General features: G+C 51.4%; 3 protein-coding genes across 3 annotated transcripts; 1 reads left to right on the forward strand and 2 right to left on the reverse strand.

Moving 5' to 3' along the window:
• Window positions 1-16: 16 nt before the first annotated feature.
• On the reverse strand, window positions 17-2,901 carry LOC127916293 (basic proline-rich protein-like; the record flags this gene model as incomplete). The annotated part of the gene is made up of 4 exons (XM_052497901.1): window positions 17-461; window positions 980-1,582; window positions 1,753-2,067; window positions 2,642-2,901. Coding segments are annotated over 4 exons (1,623 nt in total), but the record flags the coding sequence as incomplete, so codon positions are not given.
• Window positions 2,902-3,136: 235 nt separating this feature from the next.
• LOC127916297 (basic proline-rich protein-like) lies at window positions 3,137-8,195 on the reverse strand (the record flags this gene model as incomplete). Its single annotated transcript, XM_052497909.1, has 3 exons — window positions 3,137-3,752; window positions 3,974-4,651; window positions 7,885-8,195. Coding segments are annotated over 3 exons (1,605 nt in total), but the record flags the coding sequence as incomplete, so codon positions are not given.
• A 3,314-nt stretch (window positions 8,196-11,509) lies between these two features.
• LOC127929822 (uncharacterized) lies at window positions 11,510-17,215 on the forward strand. Its single transcript, XM_052518279.1, has 2 exons — window positions 11,510-11,524; window positions 15,359-17,215. Exons 1-2 carry the CDS (start codon window positions 11,510-11,512, stop codon window positions 17,213-17,215), a joined length of 1,872 nt encoding a protein of 623 aa, XP_052374239.1.
• Window positions 17,216-22,759: the final 5,544 nt, after the last annotated feature.

Genomic DNA, 22,759 nt, shown 5'->3' on the forward strand with positions numbered 1-22,759 from the left:
GTGGAGGTGGTAGTGGTGGTGGAGGTGGTGGTAGTGGTAGTGGTAGTGGAGGTGGTAGTAGTGGAGGTGGTAGTGGCAGTAGTGGAGGTGGTAGTGGTAGTGGAGGTGGTAGTAGTAGTAGTGGAGGTGGTGGAGGTGGTAGTAGTGGAGATGGCAGTGGAGGTGGTAGTGGTAGTGGAGATGGTAGTAGTGGAGGTGGTGGAGGTGGTAGTGGTGGTGGAGGTGGTGGTGGTGGTGGAGGTGGTAGTAGTGGAGGTGGTAGTGGTGGTGGTAGTGGTAGTAGTGGAGGTGGTAGTGGTAGTGGAGGTGGTAGTGGTAGTAGTGGAGGTGGTGGAGGTGGTAGTGGAGGTGGTAGTAGTGGAGGTGGTAGTGGAGGTGGTAGTGGTAGTGGAGGTGGTAGTAGTGGAGGTGGTGGAGGTGGTAGTGGTGGTGGAGGTGGTGGTGGTGGTGGTGGAGGTGGTAGTAGTGGAGGTGGTAGTGGTAGTAGTGGAGGTGGTAGTGCTAGTGGAGTTGGTAGTGGAGGTGGTAGTGGAGGTGGTAGTGGTAGTGGAGGTGGTAGTGGTAGTGGGGGGTGGTAGTGAGGTGGTAGTGGCGGTGGTAGTGTAGGTGGTAGTGGAGGTGGTAGTGGTAGTGGAGGTGGTAGTGGTAGTGAGGTGGTAGTGGCGGTGGCAGTGGAGGAGGTAGTGGAGGTGGTAGTGGAGGTGGTAGTGGTAGTAGTGGAGGTGGTAGTGGAGGTGGTAGTGGAGATGGTAGTGGAGTTGGTAGTGGAGATGGTAGTGGAGGTGGTAGTGGTAGTAGTGGAGGTGGTAGTGGAGGTGGTAGTGGAGGTGGTAGTGCTAGTAGTGGAGGAGGTAGTGGAGGTGGTAGTGGTACTAGTGGAGGTGGTAGTGGAGGTGGTAGTGGTAGTGGAGGTGGTATTGGAGGTGGTAGTGGTAGTGGAGTTGGTAGTGGTAGTGGAGGTGGTAATGGTAGTGGTAGTGGAGGTGGTAGTGGAGGTGGTAGTGGAGGTGGTAGTGGTAGTGGAGGTGGTAGTGGAGGTGGTTGTGGTAGTGGAGGTGGTAGTGGTGGTGGTAGTGGAGGTGGTAGTGGAGGTGGTAGTGGAGGTGGTAGTGGTGGTGGTAGTGGTAGTGGAGGTGGTAGTGGTGGTGGTAGTGGTAGTGGAGGTGGTAGTGGAAGTGGTAGTGGTAGTGGAGGTGGTAGTGGAGGTGGTAGTGGAGGTGGTAGTAGTAGTGGTAGTGGAGGTGGTAGTGGTAGTGGAGGTGGTAGTGGAGGTGGTGGTAGTGGTAGTGGAGGTGGTAGTGGAGGTGGTAGTGGTAGTGGAGGTGGTAGTGGAGGTGGTAGTGGAGGTGGTGGTAGTGGTGGTGGAGGTGGTAGTGGTAGTGGAGGTGGTAGTGGAGGTGGTAGTGGAGGTGGTAGTGGTAGTGGAGGTGGTAGTGGAGGTGGTTGTTGTAGTGGAGGTGGTAGTGGAGATGGTAGTGGAGGTGGTAGTGGAGTTGGTAGTGGAGGTGGTAGTGGAGGTGGTAGTGGAGGTGGTAGTGGTAGTGGAGGTGGTAGTGGAGGTGGTAGTGGTAGTGGAGGTGGTAGTGGTAGTGGAGGTGGTAGTGGTAGTGGAGGTGGTAGTGGAGGTGGTAGTGGTAGTGGAGGTGGTAGTGGAGGTGGTAGTGGTAGTGGTAGTGGAGGTGGTAGTGGAGGTGGTTGTGGTAGTGGAGGTGGTAGTGGAGATGGTAGTGGAGGTGGTAGTGGGTTGGTAGTGGAGGTGGTAGTGGAGGTGGTAGTGGAGGTGGTAGTGGTAGTGGAGGTGGTAGTGGAGGTGGTTGTGGTAGTGGAGGTGGTAGTGGAGGTGGTAGTGGAGGTGGAGGTGGTAGTGGAGGTGGTAGTGGAGGTGGTAGTGGAGGTGGTAGTGGAGGTGGTAGTGGTAGTGGAGGTGGTAGTGGAGTTGGTAGTGGTAGTGGAGGTGGTAGTGGTAGTGGTAGTGGAGGTGGTAGTGGAGGTGGTAGTGGAGGTGGTAGTGGTAGTGGAGGTGGTGGTGGAGGTGGTAGTGGTAGTGGAGGTGGTAGTGGAGGTGGTAGTGGAAGTGGTAGTGGTAGTGGAGGTGGTAGTGGAGGTGGTAGTAGTAGTGGTAGTGGAGGTGGTAGTGGTAGTGGAGGTGGTAGTGGAGGTGGTGGTAGTGGTAGTGGAGGTGGTAGTGGAGGTGGTAGGGGTAGTGGAGGTGGTAGTGGAGGTGGTAGTGGTAGTGGAGGTGGTAGTGGTAGTGGTGGTGGTAGTGGAGTTGGTGGTAGTGGTAGTGGAGGTGGTAGCTGTAGTGGTGGTGGTAGTGGAGGTGGTAGTGGTAGTGGTAGTGGAGGTGGTAGTGGAGGTGGTAGTGGAGGTGGTGGTAGTGGAGGTGGTAGTGGAGGTGGTAGTGGAGGTGGTAGTGGTAGTGGTGGTGGTAGTGGTAGTGGAGGTGGTAGTGGTAGTGGAGGTGGTAGTGGAGGTGGTAGTGGTAGTGGAGGTGGAGGTGGTAGTGGTAGTGGTAGTGGTAGTGGAGGTGGTAGTGGAGGTGGTAGTGGAGGTGGTAGTGGTAGTGGAGGTGGTAGTGGAGTTGGTTGTGGTAGTGGAGGTGGTAGTGGAGATGGTAGTGGAGGTGGTAGGAGTTGGTAGTGGAGGTGGTAGTGGAGGTGGTAGTGGAGGTGGTAGTGGTAGTGGAGGTGGTAGTGGAGGTGGAGGTGGTAGTGGAGGTGGTAGTGGAGGTGGTGGTGGTAGTGGAGGTGGTAGTGGTGGTGGTAGTGGAGGTGGTAGTGGTAGTGGAGGTGGTAGTGGTAGTGGTAGTGGAGGTGGTAGTGGAGGTGGTAGTGGAGGTGGTAGTGGTAGTGGAGGTGGTAGTGGAGGTGGTAGTGGTAGTGGTAGTGGAGGTGGTAGTGGAGGTGGTAGTGGTAGTGGAGGTGGTAGTGGTAGTGGAGGTGGTAGTGGAGGTGGTAGGGGTAGTGGAGGTGGTAGTGGTAGTGGTAGTGGAGGTGGTAGTGGAGGTGGTAGTGGAAGTGGTAGTGGTAGTGGAGGTGGTAGTGGGGTGGTAGTGGAGGTGGTAGTAGTAGTGGTAGTGGAGGTGGTAGTGGTAGTGAGGTGGTAGTGGAGGTAGTGGTAGTGGTAGTGGAGGTGGTAGTGGAGGTGGTAGTGGAGGTGGTAGTGGTAGTGGAGGTGGTAGTGGTAGTGGAGGTGGTAGTGGAGGTGGTGGTAGTGGTAGTGGAGGTGGTAGTGGTAGTGGAGGTGGTAGTGGAGGTGGTAGTGGAGGTGGTAGTGGTAGTGGAGGTGGTAGTGGAGGTGGTTGTGGTAGTGGAGGTGGTAGTGGAGATGGTAGTGGAGGTGGTAGTGGAGGTGGTAGTGGAGGTGGTAGTGGAGGTGGTAGTGGTGATGGTAGTGGAGGTGGTAGTGGAGGTGGTAGTGGTAGTGGAGGTGGTAGTGGTAGTGGAGGTGGTAGTGGTAGTGGAGGTGGTAGTGGAGGTGGTAGTGGTAGTGGAGGTGGTAGTGGTAGTGGAGGTGGTAGTGGAGGTGGTAGTGGAGGTGGTAGTGGTAGTGGAGGTGGTAGTGGAGGTGGTTGTGGTAGTGGAGGTGGTAGTGGAGATGGTAGTGGAGGTGGTAGTGGAGGTGGTAGTGGAGGTGGTAGTGGAGGTGGTAGTGGAGGTGGTAGTGGTAGTGGAGGTGGTAGTGGAGGTGGAGGTGGTAGTGGAGGTGGTAGTGGAGGTGGTTGTGGTAGTGGAGGTGGTAGTGGAGGTGGTAGTGGTAGTGGAGGTGGTAGTGGAGTTGGTAGTGGTAGTGGAGGTGGTAGTGGTAGTGGAGGTGGTAGTGGAGGTGGTAGTGGAGGTGTAGTGGTAGTGGAGGTGGTAGTGGAGGTGGTAGTGGTAGTGGAGGTGGTAGTGGAGGTGGTAGTGGAAGTGGTAGTGGTAGTGGAGGTGGTAGTGGAGGTGGTAGTAGTGGTAGTGGAGGTGGTAGTGGTAGTGGAGGTGGTAGTGGTGGTGGTGGTGGTGGTAGTGGAGGTGGTAGTGGAGGTGGTAGTGGTAGTGGAGTTGGTAGTGGAGGTGGTAGTGGAGGTGGTAGTGGAGGTGGTGGTGGTAGTGGAGGTGGTAGTGGAGGTGGTAGTGGAGGTGGAGGTGGTAGTGGAGGTGGTAGTGGAGGTGGTTGTGGTAGTGGAGGTGGTAGTGGGGGTGGTAGTGGAGTTGGTAGTGGTAGTGGAGGTGGTAATGGTAGTGGTAGTGGAGGTGGTAGTGGAGGTGGTAGTGGAGGTGGTAGTGGTAGTGGAGGTGGTAGTGGAGGTGGTAGTGGTAGTGGTAGTGGAGGTGGTAGTGGAGGTGGTAGTGGTAGTGGAGGTGGTAGTGGTAGTGGAGGTGGTAGTGGAGGTGGTAGTGGAAGTGGTAGTGGTAGTGGAGGTGGTAGTGGAGGTGGTAGTGGAGGTGGTAGTGGTAGTGGAGGTGGTAGTGGAGGTGGTAGTGGTAGTGGAGGTGGTAGTGGAGATGGTAGTGGAGGTGGTAGTGGTGGTGGTAGTGGAGGTGGTAGTGGAGGTGGGAGTGGTAGTGGAGGTGGTAGTGGAGGTGGTGGTGGTAGTGGAGGTGGTAGTGGTGGTGGTTGTGGTAGTGGAGGTGGTAGTGGAGGTGGTAGTGGAGGTGGTAGTGGAGGTGGTAGTGGAGTTGGTAGTGGTAGTGGAGGTGGTAGTGGTAGTGGAGGTGGTAGTGGAGGTGGTAGGGGTAGTGGAGGTGGTAGTGGTAGTAGTAGTGAGGTGGTAGTGGAGGTGGTAGTGGAAGTGGTAGTGGTAGTGGAGGTGGTAGTGGAGGTGGTAGTGGAGGTGGTAGTAGTAGTGGTAGTGGAGGTGGTAGTGGTAGTGGAGGTGGTAGTGGAGGTAGTGGTAGTGGTAGTGGAGGTGGTAGTGGAGGTGGTGTGGAGGTGGTAGTGGTAGTGGAGGTGGTAGTGGTAGTGGAAGTGGTAGTGGAGGTGGTGGTAGTGGTAGTGGAGGTGGTAGTGGAGGTGGTAGTGGAGATGGTAGTGGTAGTGGAGGTGGTAGTGGAGGTGGTTGTGGTAGTGGAGGTGGTAGTGGAGATGGTAGTGGAGGTGGTAGTGGTGTTGGTAGTGGAGGTGGTAGTGGAGGTGGTAGTGGAGATGGTAGTGGAGGTGGTAGTGGAGGTGGTAGTGGTAGTGGAGGTGGTAGTGGTAGTGGAGGTGGTAGTGGTAGTGGAGGTGGTAGTGGAGGTGGTAGTGGTAGTGGAGGTGGTAGTGGTAGTGGAGGTGGTAGTGGAGGTGGTAGTGGAGGTGGTAGTGGTAGTGGTGGTGGTAGTGGAGGTGGTAGTGGTAGTGGAGGTGGTAGTGGAGGTGGTAGTGGAGGTGGTAGTGGAGGTGGTAGTGGAGGTGGTAGTGGTAGTGGAGGTGGTAGTGGAGGTGGAGGTGGTAGTGGAGGTGGTAGTGGAGATGGTTGTGGTAGTGGAGGTGGTAGTGGAGGTGGTAGTGGTAGTGGAGGTGGTAGTGGAGTTGGTAGATGTAGTGGAGGTGGTAGTGGTAGTGGTAGTGGAGGTGGTAGTGGAGGTGGTAGTGGAGGTGTAGTGGTAGTGGAGGTGGTAGTGGAGGTGGTAGTGGTAGTGGAGGTGGTAGTGGAGGTGGTAGTGGAAGTGGTAGTGGTAGTGGAGGTGGTAGTGGAGGTGGTAGTAGTAGTGGTAGTGGAGGTGGTAGTGGTAGTGGAGGTGGTAGTGGAGGTGGTGGTCGTGGTAGTGGAGATGGTAGTGGAGGTGGTAGTGGTAGTGGAGTTGGTAGTGGAGGTGGTAGTGGAGGTGGTAGTGGAGATGGTAGTGGTAGTGGAGGTGGTAGTGGAGGTGGTAGTGGAGGTGGAGGTGGTAGTGGAGGTGGTAGTGGAGGTGGTTGTGGTAGTGGAGGTGGTAGTGGGGGTGGTAGTGGAGTTAGTAGTGGTAGTGGAGGTGGTAATGGTAGTGGTAGTGGAGGTGGTAGTGGAGGTGGTAGTGGAGGTGGTAGTGGTAGTGGAGGTGGTAGTGGAGGTGGTAGTGGTAGTGGTAGTGGAGGTGGTAGTGGAGGTGGTAGTGGAGGTGGTAGTGGTAGTGGAGGTGGTAGTGGAGGTGGTAGTGGAAGTGGTAGTGGTAGTGGAGGTGGTAGTGGAGGTGGTAGTGGAGGTGGTAGTAGTAGTGGTAGTGGAGGTGGTAGTGGTAGTGGAGGTGGTGGTAGTGGTAGTGGAGGTGGTAGTGGAGGTGGTAGTGGTAGTGGAGGTGGTAGTGGTAGTGGAGGTGGTAGTGGAGGTGGTAGTGGAGATGGTAGTGGTAGTGGAGGTGGTAGTGGAGGTGGTTGTGGTAGTGGAGATGGTAGTGGAGGTGGTAGTGGAGTTGGTAGTGGAGGTGGTAGTGGAGGTGGTAGTGGAGGTGGTAGTGGTAGTGGAGGTGGTAGTGGAGGTGGTAGTGGTAGTGGAGGTGGTAGTGGTAGTGGAGGTGGTAGTGGTAGTGGAGGTGGTAGTGGAGGTGGTAGTGGTAGTGGAGGTGGTAGTGGAGGTGGTAGTGGTAGTGGTAGTGGAGGTGGTAGTGGAGGTGGTAGTGGAGGTGGTAGTGGTAGTGGAGGTGGTAGTGGAGGTGGTAGTGGAGGTGGTAGTGGAGGTGGTAGTGGAGGTGGTAGTGGAGGTGGTAGTGGAGGTGGTAGTGGTAGTGGAGGTGGTAGTGGAGGTGGTAGTGGAAGTGGTAGTGGTAGTGGAGGGTAGTGGAGGTGGTAGTGGAGGTGGTAGTGGTAGTGGAGGTGGTAGTGGAGTTGGTTGTGGTAGTGGAGGTGGTAGTGGAGATGGTAGTGGAAGTGGTAGTGGAGTTGGTAGTGGAGGTGGTAGTGGAGGTGGTAGTGGTAGTGGAGGTGGTAGTGGAGGTGGAGGTGGTAGTGGAGGTGGTAGTGGAGGTGGTTGTGGTAGTGGAGGTGGTAGTGGAGGTGGTAGTGGTAGTGGAGGTGGTAGTGGAGGTGGTAGTGGTAGTGGAGGTGGTAGTGGTAGTGGAGGTGGTAGTGGAGGTGGTAGGGGTAGTGGAGGTGGTAGTGGTAGTGGTAGTGGAGGTGGTAGTGGAGGTGGTAGTGGAAGTGGTAGTGGTAGTGGAGGTGGTAGTGGAGGTGGTAGTGGAGGTGGTAGTAGTAGTGGTAGTGGAGGTGGTAGTGGTAGTGGAGGTGGTAGTGGAGGTAGTGGTAGTGGTAGTGGAGGTGGTAGTGGAGGTGGTAGTGGTAGTGGAGGTGGTAGTGGTAGTGGAGGTGCTAGTGGAGGTGGTGGTAGTGGTAGTGGAGGTGGTAGTGGTAGTGGAGGTGGTAGTGGAGGTGGTAGTGGAGATGGTAGTGGTAGTGGAGGTGGTAGTGGAGGTGGTTGTGGTAGTGGAGGTGGTAGTGGAGATGGTAGTGGAGGTGGTAGTGGAGTTGGTAGTGGAGGTGGTAGTGGAGGTGGTAGTGGAGATGGTAGTGGAGGTGGTAGTGGAGGTGGTAGTGGTAGTGGAGGTGGTGGTGGTAGTGGAGGTGGTAGTGGTAGTGGAGGTGGTAGTGGAGGTGGTAGTGGTAGTGGAGGTGGTAGTGGTAGTGGAGGTGGTAGTGGAGGTGGTAGTGGAGGTGGTAGTGGTAGTGGAGGTGGTAGTGGAGGTGGTTGTGGTAGTGGAGGTGGTAGTGGAGTTGGTAGTGGGTTGGTAGTGGAGGTGGTAGTGGAGGTGGTAGTGGAGGTGGTAGTGGTAGTGGAGGTGGTAGTGGAGGTGGAGGTGGTAGTGAGGTGGTAGTGAAATGGTTGTGGTAGTGGAGGTGGTAGTGGAGGTGGTAGTGGTAGTGGAGGTGGTAGTGAGTTGGTAGATGTAGTGGAGATGGTAGTGGTAGTGGTAGTGGAGGTGGTAGTGGAGGTGGTAGTGGAGGTGTAGTGGTAGTGGAGGTGGTAGTGGAGGTGGTAGTGGTAGTGGAGGTGGTAGTGGTGGTGGTAGTGGAGGTGGTAGTGGAGGTGGTAGTAGTAGTGGTAGTGGAGGTGGTAGTGGTAGTGGAGGTGGTAGTGGAGGTGGTGGTGGTGGTAGTGGAGGTGGTAGTGGAGGTGGTAGTGGTAGTGGAGTTGGTAGTGGAGGTGGTAGTGGAGGTGGTAGTGGAGATGGTAGTGGTAGTGGAGGTGGTAGTGGAGGTGGTAGTGGAGGTGGAGGTGGTAGTGGAGGTGGTAGTGGAGGTGGTTGTGGTAGTGGAGGTGGTAGTGGGGGTGGTAGTGGAGTTGGTAGTGGTAGTGAGGTGGTAATGGTAGTGGTAGTGGAGGTGGTAGTGGAGGTGGTAGTGGAGGTGGTAGTGGTAGTGGAGGTGGTAGTGGAGGTGGTAGTGGTAGTGGTAGTGGAGGTGGTAGTGGTGGTGGTAGTGGTAGTGGAGGTGGTAGTGGTAGTGGAGATGGTAGTGGAGGTGGTAGTGGAAGTGGTAGTGGTAGTGGAGGTGGTAGTGGAGGTGGTAGTGGAGGTGGTAGTAGTAGTGGTAGTGGAGGTGGTAGTGGTAGTGGAGGTGGTGGTAGTGGTAGTGGAGGTGGTAGTGGTAGTGGTAGTGGTAGTGGAGGTGGTAGTGGTAGTGGAGGTGGTAGTGGAGGTGGTAGTGGAGATGGTTGTGGTAGTGGAGGTGGTAGTGGTAGTGGAGGTGGTAGTGGAGGTGGTGGTAGTGGTAGTGGAGGTGGTAGCTGTAGTGGAGGTGGTAGTGGAGATGGTAGTGGTAGTGGTAGTGGAGGTGGTAGTGGAGGTGGTAGTGGAGGTGGTAGTGGTAGTGGAGGTGGTAGTGGTAGTGGAGGTGGTAGTGGAGGTGGTGGTAGTGGTAGTGGTAGTGGAGGTGGTAGCTGTAGTGGAGGTGGTAGTGGAGATGGTAGTGGTAGTGGTAGTGGAGGTGGTAGTGGAGGTGGTAGTGGAGGTGGTGGTAGTGGTAGTGGTAGTGGAGGTGGTAGTGGTGGTGGTAGTGGTAGTGGTAGTGGAGGTGGTAGTGGAGGTGGTAGTGGTAGTGGTAGTGGAGGTGGTAGTGGTAGTGGTAGTGGTAGTGGAGGTGGTAGTGGAGGTGGTAGTGGTAGTGGAGGTGGTAGTGGAGGTGGTGGTGGAGGTGGTAGTGGTAGTGGAGGTGGTAGTGGTGGTGGTAGTGGTAGTGGTGGTGGTAGTGGAGGTGGTAGTGGAGGTGGTAGTGGAGGTGGTATCTCATCAATAAAAACTATGTACACTTTCACTTTTGTGTACTCTCACGTATAATTCTCCTCGGGAAGACGAAAAGCTCTTTTTTGGTATGGTGTCGGTGGGAACATGGGGTAACTGGGGTAAAGCTGGTGGGGTATCTGGGAGTGAAGGGAGGTTTGGGAACAGCCTTCTATACCAGCTGCATGGTAGATACACCGCCCATTCTTCCCTGTTCCCCTCTCGGCTACAAAAGATAAAAGCCACATCCTGCTGGGTGGCAAAGACACCAGGTGACCGTAGCAACCTGAAGGGTTAGTCAAGTGCTCCCTAATGTGTAAAACCATACCACGCTGTATAGGGACCATTTAAGGGAGGAGTGGGTTGGAGTGGGGTCTTCTCCCTTGGTTTTAACCCGGACCACATAATCTTTGCCTCTGAGTTAGGGACAATAGAATGGGTTTGAAGGTGGCACCACAGTGGCCAACTCTTAAGAAGGGGCCAGGCACTCTGGGCTAGTACTGCACTCGGGTCAGGTTACCTAAGAGGAACAGGACATCTTTAATGAATGGCTGTTGGCCTCACAGGAAACATTGCCCCTCCTCTATTCTGTTTTTTGACAGTCCAATTAGTGAACAGTGGACACCTCTTGGCTATAGAGTGGGGTAAGCATGAATATTTATTTAGGGGGGAAATAATTGGTTGCTGTGGCTGCCTCTCACAGCTAGGCTACTGCTCACAGCCTGCTAGCAAGCCGATGGCCTCCAAGGTACAAACACATCTTAGACCAAAAAGAAGTGTGATTTTGAACATGTCCTCAAAGATGTATAGTTTTGTGTAGTCTGCTAGCTAAAATTTCTAATTTAGCCTACAGCTAGCAGATATGGTTAGCATAGCACTTGCTATAGTTGGCTAGCTACCTGCCTTTATCTTTGGTTTTCTTCAATCTATGAAGTGTTGTTCGTAAATTCATGAGCTCTCATGCCTTATCAAGATAACTGACATAATTATTTATAGTTCATCATTGTTACTGATCACAAAATATCCACATAATGCAACCTTTTTACAGTTCATGTCTAAAACTCTGATGTCCTATTTAAAGAATTCAACAGCTCTTTTCACATCCGCTATAAAATGTAACTAGTGTCCTTAGAATCCAGAATTATTCCATCTTTCTACTGACACAAAATATGAATTTGTAATTGTTCTTGGAGAGACATGGGGCACATTTTGTTGTTCTCCATATTATTTTTATTGTCTTCACTGTTGGTTTATAATCATTGTAACCAAGGCCCTAAATAAATAAATACAAATCATTGAACTGGCGCTCACAATTTAAAAAGTTAGGAGCAAAACAAAAAATCTAGGAGCATCAGAAGATATACAGTACCAGTCAAAAGTTTGGACACACCTACTCATTCAAGGGTTTTTCTTTATTTTTACTATTTTCTATATTGCAGAATAATGGTGAAGACATCAAAACTATGAAATAACACATATGGAATCATGTAGTAACCAATTTTTTTTTTAAACAATACAAATACATTTGAGATTTGAGATTTTTCAAAGTAGCCAGCCTTTGCCTTGATGACAGCTTTGCACACTCTTGGCATTCTCTCAACCAGCTTCATGAGGAATGCTTTTCCAACAGTCTTGAAGGAGTTCCTGTTACGCCTGTCGTCGGAAGGCATGGACCAAAGCACAGCGTGGTAAGTGTTCATGATTTTTATTTATCAAAACACTCGAACAAAATAACAAAGTGAAAGACGAACAGTTCTGTAAGGCAAATCAACTATACAGAAAACAACTACCCACAAAACACATGTGGGAAAAAGGCTGCCTAAGTATGATTCCCAATCAGAGGCAACGATAGACAGCTGCCTCTGATTGGGAACCACACTCGGCCAAAAACAAAGAAATAGAAAACATAGAAATAAAGAAACCAGAATGCCCACCCTAGTCACACCCTGGCCTAACCAAAATAGAGAATAAAAAGCTCTCTTTGGCCAGGGTGTGACAGTTATCACATATGCTGAGCACTTGTTGACTGCTTACTCTGCCGTCCAACTCATCCCAAACCATCTAAATTGGGTTGAGGTTAGGTGATTGTGGAGACCAGGTCATCTGATGCAGCACTCCATCACTCTCCTTCTTGGTAAAATAGCCCTTATACAGCCTGGATGTGTGTTGGGTCATTGTCCTGTTGAAAAACAAAGTATAGTCCCACTAAGCGCAAACCAGATGGGATGGCGTATCCCTGCTGAATGCTGTGGTAGCCATGCTGGTTAAGTGTGCCTTGAATTCTAAATGAATCACTGACAATGTCACCAGCAAAGGACCCCCACACCATCACAACTCCTCCTCCATGCCTCACGGTGGGAACCATGGAGATCATCCAAGTAAGTCTCTTCTACTTATTGGCGTCCTTAAGTAATGGTTTCTTTGCAGTAATTTGACCGTGAAGGCCTGATTCATGCAGTCTTCTCTGAACAGTTCATGTTGAGATGTGTCTGTTACTTGAACTCTGTGAATCATTTATTTGGGTTGCAATTTTTGAGGCTGGTAACTGTAATGAACTTATCCTCTGCAGAAGAGGTAACTCTGGGTCTTCCTTTCCTGTGGCGGTCCTCATGACAGACAGTTTTATCATAGCGCCTCATGGTTTTTGCGACTGTACTTGAAGAAATGTTCAACGTTCTTGAAATGTTCCGTATTGACTGACCTTCATATCTTAAAGTAATGATGGACTGTCGTTTCTCTTTTTTTATTTGAGCTGTTCTTGCCATAATATGGACTTGGTCTTTTACCAAATAGGTATATCTTCTGTATTCCACCCCCTACCTTGTCACAACACAACTGATTAGCTCAAACGCATTAAGAAGGAAAGAAATTCCACAAATGAACTTTTAAGCAGGCACACCTGTTAATTGAAATGCATCCCAGGTGACTACCTCATGAAGCTGGTTGAGAGAATGCCAATAGTAAGGCTGTTATCAAGGTAAAGGGTGGCTACTTTGAAGAATCTCAAATATAAAATATATTATGATTTGTTTAACACTTTTTTGCTTGCTACATGATTCCATATGTGTTATTTCACAGTTTTGATGTCTTCACTATTATTCTACAATGTAGAAAATAGTAAAAATAAAGAAAAACCCAGGAATGAGCTGGTGTGTCCAAACTTTTGACTGGTACTGTATATTTTTTAATTGATTGAGATAGAGTATTGGACCTAAATATATGAACACGTTCTAGCTACTTTTGAAGCACATGTTGTGTTCTAGAATCTAATATTTAACCCTGTAAAGACAATTGTTTATTGTAAAAATCTAAAACGTTGATACCAAAACCTGTCATTGAAATGACAAATTAATTTGTGGAATATTATGTTTCTCTATTGTGTAAAACCACTACCTATAGAGATCTATTACATAGAAAATTCCACGCTGTCTTTTTAAGAGCACCAAGTTTTTGAGTGAAGAAGCTATCCCTTTTCCTTTATTTCTATGCTGCCAGCTGTTTAGATATACTGGTAAAATTCCATGTTGTTAGCTAGCTAGCTAATGAGGTAACATGACTGAGGTTTAGATATACTGGTAAAGTTACCATGTGGTTAGCTAGCTAGCTAATGAGGTAACATAACTGAGGTTTAGATATACTGGTAAAGTTACCATGTTGTTAGCTAGCTAGCTAATGAGGTAACATGACTGAGGTTTAGATATACTGGTAAAATGTCCATGATGTTGGCTAGCTAGCTAATGAGGTAACATAACTGAGATTTAGATATACTGGTAAAGTTACCATGTTGTTAGCTAGCTAGCTAATGAGGTAACATAACTGAGATTTAGATATACTGGTAAAGTTACCATGTTGTTAGCTAGCTAGCTAATGAGGTAACATGCCTGAGGTTTAGATATACTGGTAAAGTTACCAGGTTAACATGACTGAACAAGGTGTAAGCAAATGTCTACGAGGGGTTTGTTTTGGAACGACCCCACAACATAATTTATGAATAGGGCCTAAAAACAAACTTTTTGGTCCACCAGCCTCTAAGGCAGATAGATCTACCAGACACTCAGAAATCTTACCAGTCAGTCAATACATTTGATAATAATACCCCCACCCAGGTTTCTACTCTCAAAATAATGCTTGTTTTATTAGAAAAACAACCAGATTGGATGTTTTAAGTCCACAACAAAACAAGTCCACATGAAGAAACAATTTTTTGAGGTCTGGGGAAGAAAATACAAAATGTATTTTTGGAGGGTAAAGTTGCCCTTTAATTAAAATGGACACCACAACAGTGTTTCTGTACTGCATGCTCAATAGCAGAGTTTGCTAAACAAACACCACCCAATTAATACAAATCATCATGATATCATGTCATTCTTCCTGCTAAGCCTACTTTGCAGTTATCATTTCATTTGGAAGGTTTTATGGGAAAGCCTTGAGAAATGACTTGTTTTGGCGTCACTAACTGGCGACACAAAGTAGCAGACAGGCATTCCCATGCTATTACATCTTCAGAAAGATGTACGAAATACAAATCCCTAATTCATTATTTCATTTTCTTTATATGTGGGTTTTTTGTCTCTCCAGGGCACTTGGAAACAACGGCACAGCAAAGCCTATTATTACAACAATTAGCATTTGGGTATTTATTTTTTCCTGATCGCAACTGGTGCTGCCAAAATACATTTTCAGGTCGCACAGCAAAATATCTAGGAGCTTAATATGCAACCAAAATGTTGCACTTTAGAGCCCCGAAAGTGTTGTTTTATGACAGTCATTATAACGGACACTAGAATGGACCCTTCTCCTTTTAGTATGGGATCCTGAGTGGCCCAGTGGTCTAAGGCACTGCATCTCAGTGCAAGAGTCCCTGGTTCGACTCAAGGTTGCATCACATCCGGCCGTGATTGGGGAGTCCAGTAGGGCGGCGCACAATTGGCCCAGCGTCGGCCCCGGGGTAGGCAGTCACTGTAAATAAGAATTTGTTCTTAACTGTCTTGGCATGTTAAATAAAGGTTAACAAAAACAAATTGTCCATACAACATTTCTGGTCTTTGTCGTCCCCACTAGTTGTGCTAGCTATTGTATACAGTTAATTTACCATTCATCAACATGTTCAATTGAGTTCTGACAAGAACTATGTCAATAAACCAAACCTTTATCAGTAATGTCACCCTTTGGTATTCTTTAACCGTATTACCTCAGCCTTCTTGAGATATTCTGTTTCATGATTTCAGTGTATCTTTTGAAGTCTCTACTTATTCAGTAATAAAGCCACCATTCAGGAACATCTTTAAGAATATGTGTCTGGAATCTGGATGCCATAGAAAGATGACCCTTCCTCTTCCAGGTTATTTCCTCCTGCCGGTATTGACATCCTCCTCACCCCCCTCTGCTCCCTCCTACTGTATTTCACTGTGAAAGAGGAGAGTCCTGCCTGGCCTGGCTGGGGATATTAGTCTGTTTGGTAATCATTCTATTGTCAGGCTGATAGCGATAGCCTATCTGCTACCTCCTCCCACTGACAGGTCCTCAGGAGCCATGATGGACCATGATGGATGCCCAGTGGCCCAGTGGCCCTACTTAAACCAACCCACCACTACTGCTACTGCTGCTGGATCAACGTCAGACCAAAGCCCCACTGGAGTCAGTGATCAATTGTCTCCTCTGGTCCTCTGATAATGAGAAACAGGAAACTGGAGGATTTGAGGATCTGCCAGAGAAGCATTACGTCAAGTGTTGGAGTGGGCCGCTGCTGCCCATGCATCCACGCATAAGAAAGGGAGAGCAGTGATTGGTCAACAGGACTAGTTGATCATTTATCTGGCATACTCTGGAGAGTTGGAATGTCAGTTTGTGACAGCTGAAGCGTGACACACAGCCCACAACGATGTAATGCTCTCCTGGTCCTTGTTTCCCCCAGGCTCTTTAATATGCATATAACAGAAAATTACTAATGTTTTCAAGGATTCTTGTCAAGGATGGGAGTACTTTTAAAATGTTACTTGTTCAATGTTTTGTTTAATTTTTTTCATCTTATTGTTTCTGTCCATCCGTCCGTCCGTCCGTCTGTCTTTCTCCAGATGTATTGAATCGCACCAAAGGAATCTTCCAGATTAACTTTCATGCTCTGCCTCAATATATATATTTTTTTGAAGCATCAAGAACTAACAAAAAATCTCCCCTATTGAACAGATACCCCTACCCACCCCACCCTGCAGCACCGCCACCCCCTACCCACCCCACCCTGCAGCACCGCCACCCCTACCCACCCCACCCTGCAGCACCGCCACCCCTACCCACCCCACCCTGCAGCACCGCCACCCCTACCCACCCCACCCTGCAGCACCGCCACCCCTACCCACCCCACCCTGCAGCACCGCCACCCCTACCCACCCCACCCTGCAGCACCGCCACCCCTACCCACCCCACCCTGCAGCACCGCCACCCCTACCCACCCCACCCTGCAGCACCGCCACCCCTACCCACCCCACCCTGCAGCACCGCCACCCCTACCCACCCCACCCTGCAGCACCGCCACCCCTACCCACCCCACCCTGCAGCACCGCCACCCCTACCCACCCCACCCTGCAGCACCCCCACCCCTACCCACCCCACCCTGCAGCACCGCCACCCCTACCCACCCCACCCTGCAGCACCGCCACCCCTACCCACCCCACCCAGCAGCACCGCCACCCCTACCCACCCCACCCTGCAGCACCGCCACCCCTACCCACCCCACCCTGCAGCACCGCCACCCCTACCCACCCCACCCTGCAGCACCCCCACCCCTACCCACCCCACCCTGCAGCACCGCCACCCCTACCCACCCCACCCTGCAGCACCGCCACCCCTACCCACCCCACCCTGCAGCACCCCCACCCCTACTCTCCCCACCCTGCAGCACCGCCACCCCTACCCACCCCACCCTGCAGCACCGCCACCCCTACCCACCCCACCCTGCAGCACCGCCACCCCTACCCACCCCACCCTGCAGCACCGCCACCCCTACCCACCCCACCCTGCAGCACCGCCACCCCTACCCACCCCACCCTGCAGCACCCCCACCCCTACCCACCCCACCCTGCAGCACCCCACCCCTACCCACCCCACCCTGCAGCACCGCCACCCCTACCCACCCCACCCTGCAGCACCGCCACCCCTACCCACCCCACCCTGCAGCACCGCCACCCCACCCCACCCTGCAGCACCGCCACCCCACCCCACCCTGCAGCACCGCCACCCCTACCCACCCCACCCTGCAGCACCGCCACCCCCTACCCACCCCACCCTGCAGCACCGCCACCCCCTACCCACCCCACCCTGCAGCACCGCCACCCCTACCCACCCCACCCTGCAGCACCGCCACCCCTACTCACCCCACCCTGCAGCACCGCCACCCCTACTCACCCCACCCTGCAGCACCGCCACCCCTACCCACCCCACCCTGCAGCACCGCCACCCCTACCCACCCCACCCTGCAGCACCGCCACCCCTACCCACCCCACCCTGCAGCACCGCCACCCCTACCCACCCCACCCTGCAGCACCGCCACCCCTACCCACCCCACCCTGCAGCACCGCCACCCCTACCCACCCCACCCTGCAGCACCGCCACCCCTACCCACCCCACCCTGCAGCACCGCCACCCCTACCCACCCCACCCTACAGCACCGCCACCCCTACTCACCCCACCCTGCAGCACCGCCACCCTCTACCCACCCCACCCTGCAGCACCGCCACCCCTACCCACCCCACCCTGCAGCACCGCCACCCCTACCCACCCCACCCTGCAGCACCGCCACCCCTACCCACTCCACCCTGCAGCACCGCCACCCCTACCCACCCCACCCTGCAGCACCGCCACCCTACCCACCCCACCCTGCAGCACCGCCAACCTCTACCCACCCCACCCTGCAGCACCGCCACCCCTACCCACCCCACCCTGCAGCACCCCCACCCCCTACCGACCCCACCCTGCAGCACCGCCACCCTCTACCCACCCCACCCTGCAGCACCCCCACCCCCTACCGACCCCACCCTGCAGCACCGCCACCCTCTACCCACCCCACCCTGTAGCACCCCCAACCCCTACCCACCCCCATGCAGCGTGCCCCTTTGCCCCCGTCCCCCTCCATCTTGACAGCATCACAGAACGCGTAATTATTGCCGATTTCCAGCTCACCCTGGAACTAATGTGATAAAATCTATGAAAAAGACAAGGTGCACAAAGAGTAGCCCAGGGCAGGCCAGGCCGGCCAGGCTAGTCAGAGCCAGAGGTCTAAGCCAAGGCAACAAGTGCCTTTTGAGAGCTAACAGGATTTTCAGGGGGCTTGCATTGATCTCCTGCTTGCCTCTTTCAGGGAGGCTTTTGGCTGCCAGGCGGCACACTTCTGCAGCCCCCCACATCCCGTACCCATCCCATCTCAGTCCACCCTTGGTCTGTCTTGTGTGCACAGTGGGGGGCCCCCAAACCCAAAGATGGACGGAGGGAGCAGATGAGTTGGGTTTAGAAGTTACCGCTACAGGTAATACTAAGTCCCCATTCCAAGTCCCCAAGGTGGGGGGAAAGGGGAACGGAGTGGGTGACATTAGGATAGGAGTACAGGAGAAAGGGGAACAGAGTGGGTGACATTAGGATAGGAGTACAGGGGATGAGGGAACGGAGTGGGTGACATTAGGATAGGAGTACAGGGGATGAGGGAACAGAGTGGGTGACATTAGGATAGGAGTACAGGGGATGAGGGAACAGAGTGGGTGACATTAGGATAGGAGTACAGGGGATGAGGGAACGGAGGGGTGACATTAGGATAGGAGTACAGGGGATGAGGGAACAGAGTGGGTGACATTAGGATAGGAGTACAGGGGAGGTGGGAACGGTGTGGGTGACATTAGGATAGGAGTACAGGGGATGAGGGAACAGAGTGGGTGACATTAGGATAGGAGTACAGGGGATGAGGGAACAGAGTGGGTGACATTAGGATAGGAGTACAGGGGATGAGGGAACGGAGTGGATGACATTAGGATAGGAGTACAGGGGGAGTGGGAACGGAGTGGATGACATTAGGATAGGAGTACAGGGGATGAGGGAACAGAGTGGGTGACATTAGGATAGGAGTACAGGGGATGAGGGAACGGAGTGGGTGACATTAGGATAGGAGTACAGGGGATGAGGGAACAGAGTGGGTGACATTAGGATAGGAGTACAGGGGATGAGGGAACAGAGTGGGTGACATTAGGATAGGAGTACAGGGGATGAGGGAACAGAGTGGGTGACATTAGGTGAAGTGGTGCCTGTTCTCTCCTGGATTGCAGGTGGGTCTGCGTGGCTACTTGTCATCAGCTGGGACATTTTAGGAAAAATAAATAGAATTGATCTGAATTCATTTGTTTCAAAAAGATGCAGATCATGAGAGAGAATTTTTTTCTTCTTCTCACAATGAAACAAATTATTTGAAAATTAAAATCTAGAAATGTTCACGATGCTCAAAATGTGATTACTTGGAAGAACGTGAGCCAATCAGAATGGGATAAAGAAAATATATTGCATTTAAGATAGCACAAAGATTAAACTAAAATGGAAAAGTTTATTGCAGTCGCCAAGCTTGGGCTAAATATCTAAGAGTAAGCTGATACACCACAGCAGTAGAGGTCACAGAACCGTGACTACTGCCAGTTGTTGAGGCGCTCTCTGACCCTGGAGGGGAGGGCTGGATTGGGGGGGATATTTTCTTATACCACCAAGAATTAGAGATCAAATCTGAAGACTGTACTTTTCATGACCGACACACTATCCACAATTACTGTTTGGACCATAGCCACCATTGCCATGTCTATTGTTATGAGGGCTAGGTATTGAGGAGCTTGCGGAGTGCAGCCTTAGGAGCGTTCTGCAGTGAGGGGCTCTCTTTGTGTTGGTAGCTGGACAGAAACAGCTCCAGGCTACAGGACCTGATGTGAGTGAGGGTGGGCCAATCTGACAGGCAACACTTTGAGCCTCTCTGTGAGGGAGGAAGGGGAGGAGGGGGCTTGGCCAGGGGGTTCCGTCAGGCGATCTTCAAGTGGCGAAGCTTTTCAAAGCTTTGTTATCCACTTTGGGATGCCCCTTGTGACCCCTGTGTGGACGTGCTTATATCTTTGCAAGGAAATGGAGAGGGGCCTCGGGTGGGCTGTATTGTGGAGAGAGGGAAGCAGAGTTCAAACGCACATGAGCGCCATTCCCCAAGGAGCTGTCGAGGGTGAGGGCAAGGTACAAAGGTGAACCAGGGAAGATGTTGTTGGACGCATGAGAGGGCTGGAGGAACCAGGAAGATTTGATGTCCACAGACGACCTCCTTGTTTTGCAAGTCTGTAATACACTGTTTCCATTCACCCCTTTGCCTCTTTGTGTGCTATGTATCCTTGAGGTAAAGAAACCGTTCTTGGAGCAGTAGTACTGTCGTAACAAAGATCATTTTATACCGATCAAGCTTTTTACTCCACAACAAACACTTCAAACCATTTCAATGAAAACTTCTTATTAAAAAACACTGTTTCTCACCAAAAGATCAGAAAATCCCCCTCTCTCTCTCTCTCTCTCTCTCTCTCTCTCTCTCTCTCTCTCTCTCTCTCTCTCTCTCTCTCTCTCTCTCTCTCTCTCTCTCTCTCTCTCATTGTTGAAATCCTATTGCATACTATAGAGGTTAATGAGATGGCCTGTGGATCATGTCTGTCTGTCTGTCTGCCTTCTGCTAACAATGTGATTGATGCAGCTCCAGTTGAGTGAGTCTCCCAGCCAGGGAGAAGCAGGTGCTACACATTATCCAATATGTGCCAATGCAAATAACTGTACAAATCCACAAATTCACCAAGCCCAATCCACTATGTTCAGTAAAGAGATCATGACAAATAAAGTTGGAAGAATTGGTCAGTTTACAACATCTTTGGCAGGTGTGAGGAGTATTACAGCCAAGACTGATGACTATAGATTCCGAAATATCTTTGAAGATTAGGACTCAATCAAAATGTCACCAAATGTGCAGAGTGCTGACTGTATCATTTAATATAGAGACAGTGGAAGTGTGGGTCTCACATCAACACCACTGTTGTCACTCGTCTCAGCCTGTAGCGTTGCACGGGACCCCTCACTCGTCTCAGCCTGCAGCGTTACACGGGACCCCTCACTCGTCTCAGCCTGCAGCGTTACACGGGACCCCTCACTCGTCTCAGCCTGCAGCGTTGCACGGGACCCCTCACTCGTCTCAGCCTGTAGCGTTGCACGGGATCCCTCACTCGTCTCAGCCTGCAGCGCTGCACGGGACCCCTCACTGTCTCAGCCTGCAGCGTTGCACGGGATCCCTCACTCGTCTCAGCCTGCAGCGTTGCACGGGATCCCTCACTGTCTCAGCCTGTAGCGTTGCACGGGACCCTCACTCGTCTCAGCCTGCAGCGTTACACGGGACCCTCACTGTCTCAGCCTGTAGCGTTACACGGGACCCCTCACTCGTCTCAGCCTGTAGCGTTGCACGGGACCCCTCACTCGTCTCAGCCTGTAGCGTTGCACGGGACCCCTCACTCGTCTCAGCCTGTAGCGTTACACGGGACCCCTCACTCGTCTCAGCCTGCAGCGTTACACGGGACCCCTCACTCGTCTCAGCCTGCAGCGTTGCACGGGACCCCTCACTCGTCTCAGCCTGTAGCGTTGCACGGGACCCCTCACTCGTCTCAGCCTGCAGCGTTACACGGGACCCCTCACTCGTCTCAGCCTGCAGCGTTGCACGGGACCCCTCACTCGTCTCAGCCTGCAGCGTTACACGGGACCCCTCACTCGTCTCAGCCTGTAGCGTTGCACGGGACCCCTCACTCGTCTCAGCCTGCAGCGCTACACGGGATCCCTCACTGCCTCGGCCTGCAGCGTTGCACGGGATCCCTCACTCGTCTCGGCCTGCAGCGCTACACGGGACCCCTCACTCGTCTCAGCCTGCAGCGTTGCACGGGACCCCTCACTCGTCTCAGCCTGCAGCGTTACACGGGACCCCCCACTCGTCTCGGACGAGTGACTGATCCGTTGTTGTCTCACGTGCCCGGTGGCGGTCTCAGCTATTGACACGAGATGTACTCAGATGGAGAATGGGGCTCCACGATGATTCAAGTTCATTAATTTCAAGACCAACATGTGGGTCGATAGATTGTTTGTTGTCAGTGGGGGGTGTCATCATTAAATAGCTCAACGGTTTGTTTTGTTTTGGTGGCTTCCTCGATCAAAGATTAGCAATATGACAATATCTTTAGTTGCTGTATTTCAAGATTAAGCAACAAAAAAAACCTATTTCACCACAGTGAAATAGTTGAGTATTCCTCCTCCTCTGGCAGATCAAAATGAGGCTAAATAAATACTATTGTATTGACAATAGAATACCATTGAATGACAAATCTCCAAACGTGTTTTGTGTAAATTATTTTTCAGAAGCTTTTTTGGATGCGGTATAAGGTGCGTTATTAGCAACATTAGTTGTTCAATGTGATTATAATGCATGAGTTCACACAAACACACACACACACACACACACACACACACACACACAAAAACACACACACAAACACACACACAAACACACACACACACACACACACACACACACACACACACACACACACACACACACACACACACACACACACACACACACACACACACACACACACACACACACACACACACACACACACACACACACACACACACACACACACACACACACACACACACACACACACACACACACACAAACACACACGGACGCACACATTCAGAAACGTATTCTCACATTTCTTTGAGTGTTAGATATTTCAACCAACCATTCACAGATCTAGTTTCTACTTCTCCTTTTTACATAATTTCTTTATTTTCTTAAAAGCACTTGTTTTTTTCGAGTGTTGTTAACATGAATGGGCAACGACAACAGTGTGGAAACAGTGAAAAAGCTATTAACAGAATATTTTTTTCTCTCTCTTTGTTATAATTTCTTTCTGTCTCTCTCCAAGTGCTCCTCAACATTCACCCGGGACACACAAACAAATGCAAATGACTGTGAAAAACTTTCCATAATGTAACTTGGAGCCGTGTTTGAGAGATGGTCTGAATAGACTCTAGAAGAAACCCTAATTAATCTAAGTACAGACCGAATGGGCCCACTTGGAAGTTTTTCACTCCTTTATCCGAAGGACAAGAAAGAAAAAGGATCAAGACTTCTTTTCTGCCCAGAGAGAGAGAGAGAGAGAAGAGGGCCGGATCCGCCTCCATCTCATTCAGACCTCAGTGTTAACATTACCGACCACTATGTTAGCTCTGTCTAGCCCATTGGTGAGGAGAAAGAAAATTCATCCATTTATTTTTTTATATTCAGTTTTTTCATGCAAAAAAAATAATAAAAGATAAGAGAAAAGGTGAAAAAATATATATAGCAAAATTGTACAATTATTTTGGGCCTATACGTTTTAAGTAGCAGTTGAGAAGCCTGGTTCTAGAGTTGTCAGGTGCTGGGGTGGCGAAGGGAGAACAATGGGTCTGTGAGAAGCAGAAGGCCTGAGATGAATGCTCTGGGTAAATCAGTAATGGACCTAAAGGGCATACGCCTGTGGGGA

This window comes from Oncorhynchus keta, chromosome 4, assembly GCF_023373465.1.
Source record: "Oncorhynchus keta strain PuntledgeMale-10-30-2019 chromosome 4, Oket_V2, whole genome shotgun sequence".
Taxonomy (NCBI): Eukaryota; Metazoa; Chordata; class Actinopteri; order Salmoniformes; family Salmonidae; genus Oncorhynchus; species Oncorhynchus keta.